Consider the following 10,727-nt stretch of genomic DNA (forward strand, 5'->3'; position numbering starts at 1 on the left):
TAGGACTCACTTTCCTCGACTAATGAGCAATGACGGCACGGCACGCTCCATTCCACCGAGGGGTCTGGCTCCAGGGAGACCTGGTTACCAGACCCATTTTCTTGGTGGAAGCTGACCAAATTGTTTGTGATTCCTATTTACAAATTGTAGTGGGGTTGTTTTCTGTTAAGAGAAGCGGATTTCCAGTGCAATACCTGGGCGTCACTGTCCGTGCGTGGTGTGTACAGTGGGGGCTCTTAGGCTGTGATGTTTTCCTGTCTGTTTCACAAGCATGAGAAGCTGTATGTTGTTGACCGGGGCCATTTGTGCTGTTACGTTACGGGGCGTTGAGTGAGCTTCCAGAGGAAGCATTGTATGGTCATGGTACGTAGTCCCGGCCCTGGTGACTGGACCCAGTTCCTCCTGACGCCATGGTTTGGACCTGCACACTCTCTAGTAGTCTCTTACGGTGCCTGTCTTCAAGTCTTTCCTTCTACACTCATTCCTTCTGGGCATGGGGTACGGACAGGAGGACAGCCCACGTCCTGTACAGACTCCTCTGGGGACCTGGCTGCCAAACGCTACCTGAGCCTCCCAGTGGAAAACTTTGCCCTGTTCCCTAGGATGACTGGGTGGCTGCCATTCCCTTCATGCAGAGCCCTCTACAGTGCAAGCTGGCCAGATCAGCACAGTCCTCACCCGGTGCCCTGCATCCCAGAAGCAGACCCCCCAAAGTCAAGGGGCTGTGGCTAGTGTCCCTGACTCACGATGGATGAGGAGTGAGATGTGTTAATCATTTGCCTTACAATGTACCAGATGGTTCTAAGTACTAACAAAAGGGAATAAAAATACCTCATGCCACAATCCAGCACACGGAAGTCTGAAGGCAAAACCAAGAGCTCTGTCTTGTCTTTGTGTGGTGGGAGAAGGGGGACAGGACACCCACCAGGCATGGTACTGAGATACAACACTCTGGCACATTGATGAAAACACACCCAAGTGAGAAGGGGGAGGTTAGAGGTCATGGCCGTTCAGACTCTGCGGTGAGTCCTCCTGGCCCCATCACCGGGCACCAGCAGTGCTAGGAACAGGCTCCCCGAGTTACCAAATTCCTGGAGGGCTGGAGACAAGATGACTTCTTCAGTGTGATTCCAGACTGTGTGACTGGCATTTCTGGCCTCCATACAGCTGCAGGGAAGCTCAAGAGTCTGATGGCCCCAAAACACAAACACAGCAGTCACTTCTGAGAGCTTTATTGACCTCTGATGACCTCCAGAGCGTTTCCACCTTCATTGCCACATCTTATAGCAGAAACACAGAAGCCAGGTTTTTTAAGAAATATAATGCATATAAACCAATTACAGGTTTTGCCCAAGAAAGTATAAAACACTACACAGAGAACCAAACAGGAACCTTGATGAACAACTCGGGAACAGAACAGTGGGCTTCTTCCACAGAGAAACCCCAGCTGCCAGGAACCCACAATCTCCCATATTGACTGGTGGATCAATCAAGAGGCTGTTACCCCTGGGACAGAGCCATCAATGAGCTGGCATGGCAGTGCACACCTGTAATCCCAGCTCTCAGGAGGCCAAGGCAAAAGGATCCTGAGTTCCTAGCCATCCTGAGCTCCCAAATGACCATCTGTCTCGCGAGCCAGACCTGAAGCCTCAAACTACACGGCACTCATTCACCCAGACTGGTGGCCTCGTCACCACCAGAAACTGTGCCTGTGAGCTGTGAACAGCTTGCATGTAAGCACTGAGGGACTTCTGGGAGATGCTGAGCTCACCCACCACAGCCTGTGATGCCAAGGCAGGCACGGGTGGTAGATCTAAGATGGGCCCTGCTCTGAACAAAGGACAGTTGAAAACACAACCTTCAGCTAAACAATGTATCCTTGGAACACTTCACTTGATCCTGTGCTGGAGGAGACTCTAAGGCAATCCACTTTCAAACTGCCAAACCCCACATCCCCAGCAGAGTTTCCAATAAACTCCCAAAGAATCATGTGTTGCTTTCACAGGAGGCTGTGCCTTACATACAGTCTAGGGACTGCAGAGGATCTGCCTGCGGTCACACAACATGCATCAGCAGCTCAACCACAGTGGCTCGTGTTAAAGACAGGTGGAAGGCATTACAAGGAAAGCCCTCACCCAACACATAGCAAGCCCTGGCTCATGTCCCAGTGCTACAAAGGAAGAAGAAACTGGCTTCACTATCAAGATTTATATTGCTACCCATTTGTAAGACTGCAGGGTTCCGCTCCAGACAGTAGAAATGTCTGCTGCCCTCAGGATGCTCCTCTGCAGAACAGACTGACCCTCTGAGTGAGTCCTGCAACAGCCTCATTCAGGAAAGCACACGGCACTGCAGCACATAGTACTCTAGAAAACATCAAATAGTCTCAAACTTCATGGTTCAGGGTAACATTCTTGGTACAAAATAACAGTACTGGGGCCAAAGCGATGGCTCAGAGGTTAAGAGCACTGGCTGCTCTTGCAGAGGACGCGGATTCTGTTCCCAGCACCCACATGGCAGCTCACAACTCTAGTCCCAAGGGATCCAATACTGTCGTCTGGCCTCCAAGGACACTGCACACATGTGATGTACAGACATACATACAGGCAAAACACCCATAGACTCGAAAACAAAACAAAAAATCCGAAAACTAACAATTGTGGTTCTATTTCCCCTACCCAAAATGTATTGATTGAAATTATTAATCCAACCCAAATCTAATTTTAGACTATCACAATTTAATAGTCTAAAAACCTAGACCCTACCCCCACTTATTCTAAGCAATCATCTCACAGCCAACACCTCTAGCACTGGCCTGCCCTTCCTGTAACGTTGAGGCCACCATACACCAGGCACAAGGCCACGCAGATGTCCCAAAGGTCCTGCTCCAAAACCTATCTATCTTCCTCGAGACCTGGTGCTCCAACAAGAGGACAAGAATTAGCATCAAAGCAAAAACACTATAGCGGTCTGAGTAAGACTAGCAAGAACTCTGAGAACTCAAGAATTCCCACCCTGCCAAGCAATGCTTTGTAGCACATGAAGAAACAGGGAGCCTGGCAGACATCACCAGTAGACCCAGCTCCTTGAAGAGAACTGAAACCACCATTCACGTCCCCAGCAAGAGCTTCAGCAGTTCCACAAACCCACAGCACTGGCCACACCTCAGTGACCAACACACAATTGCATAGGGCACTAACCTGGACATTTGGCTTTTGGACATCTGGGGACTTTTCCCTGGGGTCTCTATACACACTTACACAACCACAAACGTGCAGAGCAGATGCCCCGTCTGCTCTGCGGTGCCATGTTTCAAGAATGGTATGCAAAATGAGTGAGTTATAAAATTTATTTGTGTGAGCATTCAGACACTTCCAGGTGGGGTGGATGATGTGCAGATTCTATGACAAGGCTCCACGGAAAGGAGTGGACAGGACGGTGCATCTGGCGCACGGTGGCACAACCCAACAAAGATTAGACGAGAGCACTTCATCCGGGAGAAATCAGAATAATTTAAAGCTCTGTGAGACAAGATGTGTTCCAACTGCAACACTAAGAAACAGTACCATTGATGAGAAAGAAAAACTTCCAAGTGTACCAAAGGGGGCACAGGGAAACCCAGGGGGAAGTTTGCATCTGCTGAGGTACAATCAGGAGTGTTCCATGGGGGAGGGTAATTATTATTAATGACAGACCCTGTAAATACAAAATAAAAGTCCAAATCACTGGTCACGAAATTCAAAATTTACATGTAATAAAGGCAAGGCAATAGACTCAAGTTCTGGCCTGTCAAATATTTACTCCACAGACATTATCTACAGAAGCACTTGGCCAATGTGTACACAGTGATTCCTTATGCACGCCAAAAGTTTTTCCGTAAAAATGACGCTATATACAAATCTGTACACTGATCCACCAGAGCAACTCGTCTCCCGGGGGAGGCGCAAGCAACATAAAGCAGGTACCTGAGGTCGCAAGTCTTCAACCGCCTTGTCACAACCCAAATATACATTTCAGGGTTTGTTAAAGATACTTTCTTTGAATATGTGCACTATGATTAAAATTAAAAACAATAAAAAAATAAAATAATTGCTTGAAGGAGTAGCCCCCCACCCCATCGGAAGGACTCCACCTGGTGTGGCACGGTGAGGACTGTGTCCCTGGGCAGGTGCTGGCGGCTACAGGAGGGTGGGCCTCCATGACACCTCTTCGCAGAGTCAGCAAAGGCTCTTACTGACTTTTAAAAAGGAAGATGAAGAAGAAAGGAAAGAGCAAACCCAGATGCAAAAGGCATTTCAGTGAGCTGACGTTCCTCCGCCACTCAAGGAGTATCTAAGGGAAAGCAAAGAGAGACATCAGTAAACATCAGTTTTGACACCAGGGCAAAATGTCCAAGAACCAAGCACAAGAATCAACAGGTTAACAGATCTATCATTCAAGAAAGTTCTGGTTCTAACACAAATACTCGTAATACATAAAAAGAGGCTTTGTTCAGCTTCTGTGGAAAAGGGCAGTCACTAGGTCACCAAATGATACTAAGGGCCCACTCACAGGCTCTCCCTCTACCATCCTCCAGGCAGCCTGTCCTACTGGTTAGAGCTTGCCCTTCTGGTTGCCCTTCCAGCTCGGCTAGCTGGCCAGCAAGCTGCCAGAATCCACCTGTGTCTCTGTGGCCAACTCCCCATCCCATGCTGGAGTTACAGCCACACGGCAGCATGCGAAGCCAGTGTATGGTGTTGGCCTACACTCCTGCTTGTAGAATGCACCTAACGTGCTATGCCGAGCCTGCTCCAGCCCAGGATCTATTTCTGAAAACTGGTGCTACCAAGGACAGAGAACTCGGGCTAGTTTGAGTCTAAACTCAGCAATTTACAAATGCAGGCCAGGTGAGCCACGTCCTAGGAGCATTCGCAATCATGGCCCAGAAGGGTCTGTGTGTCTGCATGAACACCTTGCATATAACATCAGAAGAGATGGTAATAACTGGGTTATAACCACAGGATCCATGCCATTTGTTTAAAAAATAAGAAAAAGTCTGTGTTGTCTTGCTTCTAAACGCTAAATGGTATAAGTGCCATGGCCAAGATAATGTCATTCCAAACTGACATCACATCACAGGAGACTCCCAGAGTCCCTTTATAAAACACTGAACATACTCAAACGGGTCCACGGGATGCTCTTAGCAGCACACTTGAGCCACATCTAAGACTCAAACATCAAGAACTACAGATGCCCGCTATGGTTGAGCCGCTCCTCCTGTGATGGACGCAGTGCTCTCACTGAAGACACTTCATACAGAAGTCACTCTGGGGAGACTGTCTGAAACAAGTCATGAGGGAACGAGCTAGGAAGAAGCCCAAATGATGGGCACCGGTGAGCACCACCCTGTGGCTGGTTGGCCTTCAGGAACACCAAGGAGAAAAATGGAAAGCCATAGCCATGTTCACAGAGACAAGATCAGGACCCCACCACTCATCTGATGACTTAGGAGGGCCCACTTACTACAAAGGCCATGGTTGTCTACTTGAAATCTGAGTTTGGACTGAGAAAGATGTAGCCATATAGAATTCACGTCAGATTTCAAAGATTTGATTCCAAAGAAAACAATGCAAAATATCTCACTAGATAACTGTTTATAATGATTATAAGTTGGCAAAAGAAATTATCAAATATAGTTAAGAACTTACAACGACCTGTTAGATGAGGATACAGCTGGTTTTAAGCTGTATTTTCCTTTATTTTTGTGATGAGCTGTTACCTTCAGACGCAAACCAGGGGCAGTCTGAAAAAGACCTCTCTCTCCTTCAATGGCCTCAAGACTGAGAGCCACCAAGCAAGTCATTTTTATATTTTAGCCCTAACAGTAAGAACTATTCAACATGAAGGCTATGTGCCCAAAGCCACCGAACAGGGATGGGAGCTCGCTGAGGCCAGAGCACAGCCCTACAGACAAGACTCCAGGCCTGGCTCGGAGTCTGCTGCACCGAATCCGCTGGTATCTGAACAAAGCAGTGTGGCTGGGCTTTACCTCTCTGTTCCCTAGACCACTGCAGAGGTGTGTTAAGGCAGCGTGCCTTTCTCTGGTAAGAACTATAAAGGCAAGGCTCTGGGGTCCTTTCCGGAGTCACCTCTTTCCTGTGTGCAGTTCAGAACAAGCCTTTCCCCAGAGGTTTTGCTATAAGCCCTGGTCTGGGGGGACAACAGGAACAGACAAGGATGAAGCATCCAGGAGACACCCAGCTGCAGCCTGTGGCAGCTGTCTAGTCCCAGAAGCCATGCCAGCACCACCAGGCTCTCCTACAGCCCAGCTCTAGCCCAGAGCCCATTACCTCTGCAGCCGCTGCACGAGCTGAGCCACCATGGTGTCAGAGATCCCAGGGCAGGCCTCTTCCGCCAAGTAGATGGCTCCCCGCAGCTCTTCTATCGACCCCAAGTTTCCTCCGCATGCCTGGCTCTTCTCTTTCAGCTGAAAACGCACACAAACAGTGAGGCGCATGTGCAACCCTGACGCCATCCCCCCACCGCCGAGCCAGGCTGATAAAGAATCAGGCCTGAGCTCTGTGGCTGCTGAGTCACTTGGGGCCGTCTTGGGTCTCTGTGAACATTGTGTCTACAGAGCAAAAGAAGGCCCTCGCCTGACTCCTCCAGGCCAGAATGCAGGCAAGCAACTCTACACAACTCTTCACACATGAACCTGACCGTGCACAGCCCCCCATACACGATTCTGATGGAGCACACCTCCACACACGATTCAGACGGTGAACTCAGTTTCATCTCCTTGTGCAGCCCTCACCTTACCCCAGAAAGTGCTATCAATGCCGACCACACGCAACCCTGGTTCACTCCATAAGGGTTACTGTGGGTCAGGGCAGAACTCAGACACACAGCCTTTGGGGTCAAGAGCGCTGTCAGGTGGTAACCCTGAGTCCTGGGACTCGGGCAACACTGTCCTGTGCTCCGTGAGAGTCACAACTGTGTGCTTAGACACACCTCCCAGCATGAAGACCAACTCCAAGTCCTTCTCCTGGAGGTGCTCACAGCATGGAACACAAGAACCCCTCACATCAAGGCTGAGCTCAGCTCAGGATTACAGACCTCCCAGCACTGACATTAGCAGCTCAGACCCCAGTCTCCCTCATCCACGTCTGTAAACACGCCTGAAAACACAGCTTTGACTCTGAGGATGCTGAGAACAACCAGACCACTGTCGCCCTAAGAGCATGGGATTCCTTACATTGTCTCTAAGGGGCCACACTGGGGAGGCCCACAGAAGCAGGGCCCATTGTGGCGTTGTGTTAGCTAACAGTCCCTGCCACTCACCTGCCTCTGATCTGTGTCTCAAAGCAGAAGCAAAGAAAGATAGGAGAACCAGAGCCCTGGCCCCCTTCACCACAACAGTGCTGGATGCAATGGCTGCATCACTAATGTGTACGATCGTCCTGACATAGGCAGAGTAGCAGCGATGGGAACATTACACTGTGGATTGTGCTCATGTGTTGAACAGGCTATGTTTACTGAGCTTCGATGACTATTACAAGCACTGAATCCTCACCTCCAGTTATGGCCTACTACCCCTAATGACACTGACTTCCTGAATATTACCTCATTCTGGTGGATTTGAGATTGTCCCTGAGGAATAATTCAGCAGTTTGAGTCCAGTAAAACCTGCACAGCCCCTGACAGATCAGGAAATCCACACAGCCTTCCCTGCTCATCGGCCTGGCTTACGGAAGGCAGGGCCCATGGCCAGTGGTCAGCATGCATGCCAAGGCAGAAGCTGAGCCTGCCTCTGCCCCCAATTCGTACTGGCAGCCACCTACAAAGGACAGCCCTGGTCCCCTCTTCTTCCCCCCTAACCTTAGCCCCACCCCCAAGAAAGGCAGCCAGGGATCTTACCTCAGCAAAGAGAGGGGAAATAATGGTGGATAAGCACTGAGAGAAAGGCCTCTTTGGGATGTCCTTCACCTTGGGGAAGAAGAGGGCATTGTTAGAAACAGGACCAGGGAAGGATTCTGCAGTCTGCTCCTGAAAACCCTTCGGGCTCACTATGTGAGTGAGATGGTCAAGGGGCCACCTGTGAAGCTGGGCACCCACGGGAAATCACTCCGGAAGGCTAGTGCCAGGAACTCCATGCAGTCCCTGTACAAGAGGCCCAGTTCCCACCACCCCATCAGGAGAACTGTGGGACCCCAGAGGTGGCTACTGGTCCACACGGCCTGACAAACTGAACCTCTGTGCTCCACAAGATCTTTAAGATACAGTTTCTGTACATTTAAGTGGGCTGAAAACCACCCCATCAAAATTAAATCTCTAAACACAACACTCATTTTTAGGGGTCCAAAATTAAAACGCCAGCCTAAAATCAGAGTTGGTTGAAGTCCGGCAGGAGCTTTCTCTCATATGTGAGCTTCACCCCACACCCTACTCCACCATGCGGCTGAGGGTCAGGAGCAGACGGGACACAGCACAGCACCTCACTCCCGCAGCAGGCTCGCTGTGCCGCTGGCTGGCGAGTGCAGGCACAGGAGCAGGCATGAGCCACTGTCATACCTTATTTCTTTCCAAGTCTGATGGCTGAAGAGTTCCATTCTCCAGATTCTTGGGATCTTTCTCCCGGATTGTGAAGATCCAGTCCCCAGAGTCGCTGCCTCCAGATGCCTGGCCATCTGTTTCCCTTGACACAGAAATCCCACCAAGTTCACCAACGTGGGCTGGGCTTCGAACTAAACTGCCCAGCCCACTGACACAGCCCATTCACACCAAGTCACCTGCAGCCGCGCCACACAGCACAGCAGACAGGAAGGAACATGGCTTCTGGGATTGCCCTTGCACTAGCACAGAGCGCCACTATTCTGGGGCCTCCTCCTCCTCTACTTCTCTGTCAGTCTCTCTTGAACCTTGGTTTCTTTCCAAAAACCTCTTTCTGGCCATGGCTCAGCATGTCCTCTTTTGCTGCAGCCACGCAGCTTCATGGTGGAGAAGTGGCCTCCTCTCGCTATCTCTGTCACTGTCCCCAAGTCCACAGCCCGCTTCTGCCCTGTGTGCCACAACCAAGGCTCTACTGCTCTACAGACTGCCAGACAAGGTGCCCACTCCCTGCTTAGTCAGGGCCTGCCTGCTGCCCCCATCCTCTCCCGCCCACAGAGCCGGCCTGCTCAGTCTGGCTTCCATGTCCCAGCTTCACTCTGACCCAGGGGCTGGCCCCTTCCCTAAGGCCTATACCCCGAGTGACACCATTTGCTCTCATGGCTCCAAGTGTACACAGGTCTGTGTCTTCTGCCTGCTCTCCGTGGTGCAACAGCGCTTTAAGCTATGCATCTTCTCCACACTCCATAAGCAGCTCACACTGTTTCCGACCCCTTACCGCTGTGACACCACTCCCTGTGCTGCGGAAACCTGGACAACATCCCTGCCTCCTGCACCAAACCCTTCACTGGGGCTGAAACCCGGGGCCGCTAACATGCCAGCCAGGTACTGAGCAACAATCCCGCCACTCTGTGTATTTTATTTTCAGTCGGTTTCATTAACTTGCTTGTAAGTCTGGAAGTCCCTGGCACCTGAGATGCGCTGGGATGGCTGGGATGGCGCCTCCACCCAGACCCCTGCCGCAGCCTGGCCCACCCTGCAGCTGACACTAGTCTCCCAGCAACAGCATCCCAATGACCTCCCAGTCAGTGGTCTCAACCGCTTCACACCCCAGTCAACAAATGTGGGTGCTGAGTGGGGAACCCACACTCAGTGAGTAACTGCCCCATACAAAGCTTGGCAACACCGAGAGTCCCCAAAGCAATCTTTCTTTTCTCTTCAGAACTGCACACAAGGACTTTGTCTGTCGGGACCTTAATGGCAGGGGGTAATGAAGAGCAGAAGCCTCACCACGGTCCTGTGCAAGCTCCTATTAATACAGATGTCGCTCAAACTCCATGGCAGTGCACTGGGTCAAAGAACCCCAAACAAGGCCATGGGTACAACATGGAACTCAGCATCAGTCCAGAGGGCCGGGATACAGCTCCATGCACAGGGCCGGCCTCGCATGCATGAGGAACTAAAGTACCCGCACACAGGCATGCACACCCCGCAGAGACGCATGGAGACCGCAAGGGGACAACTTACCCATCCGAGTCCTCTGAGCTGGAGTCATCATGGCTCTGCTCCGCCTTCCACCTCTTGTACCGGTCGATGAGCTCCGTCAAGTAGGACGTCTTCTTCGCATTGCGGATTATGAACTTGTGCTTCAACAGCTCCTTAGCAGTGGGTCTCTAAAACACATGTGCCCAAATATTCTACTCTGTTCCACCTGAACAGCCAGGCTTCTGGACTAAAATGTCAGACCGCTGCACCACACAGCACTGGGTTCTACTGAGTCTGCTTCCTCTGCAGGCTTATTCCAAAGGAGTTGCACCACTCCCGAGCCTGAGCCTACCCGCACAAGGTAGACCTGACAGGGAGTTCCAACAAGGACAAAAACGGTCTACCAGAACCACTCAACCAAAGAAAGAACACGCCTACCTATAACATCACAAAAGAACTCTGGTTTACATGGTACTGCCTGGGAGCAAGCATCTCCTGGTTTACATGGTACTGCCTGGGAGCGCGCATCTCCTGGTTTACATGGTACTGCCCGAGAGCACACATCTCCTGGTTTACGTGGTACTGCCCGAGAGCACGCATCTCCTGGTTTACGTGATACTGCCCGAGAGCACGCATCTCCTGGTTTACGTGGTACT

The 10,727-nt window shown here is 50.9% G+C and overlaps 1 protein-coding gene across 1 annotated transcript in view; it reads right to left on the reverse strand.

Annotated features, from left to right (window-relative positions):
* Nucleotides 1-4,088: 4,088 nt before the first annotated feature.
* Stk24 (serine/threonine kinase 24) overlaps nt 4,089-10,727 on the reverse strand; it is a 79,689-nt gene continuing 73,050 nt past the window's right edge. Inside the window, exons 7-11 of the mRNA XM_005355685.2 lie at nt 10,114-10,259; nt 8,551-8,674; nt 7,897-7,965; nt 6,330-6,466; nt 4,089-4,332 (exon numbers count right to left, since the gene is read on the reverse strand). Of these exons, the coding sequence (XP_005355742.1) occupies nt 4,296-4,332; nt 6,330-6,466; nt 7,897-7,965; nt 8,551-8,674; nt 10,114-10,259 (513 nt within the window). The 3' untranslated portion in view covers nt 4,089-4,295. The remainder of the gene's footprint in view (nt 4,333-6,329; nt 6,467-7,896; nt 7,966-8,550; nt 8,675-10,113; nt 10,260-10,727) is intronic.

The sequence above is a fragment of the Microtus ochrogaster genome, chromosome 17 (assembly GCF_000317375.1).
Source record: "Microtus ochrogaster isolate Prairie Vole_2 chromosome 17, MicOch1.0, whole genome shotgun sequence".
Lineage (NCBI taxonomy): Eukaryota > Metazoa > Chordata > Mammalia > Rodentia > Cricetidae > Microtus > Microtus ochrogaster.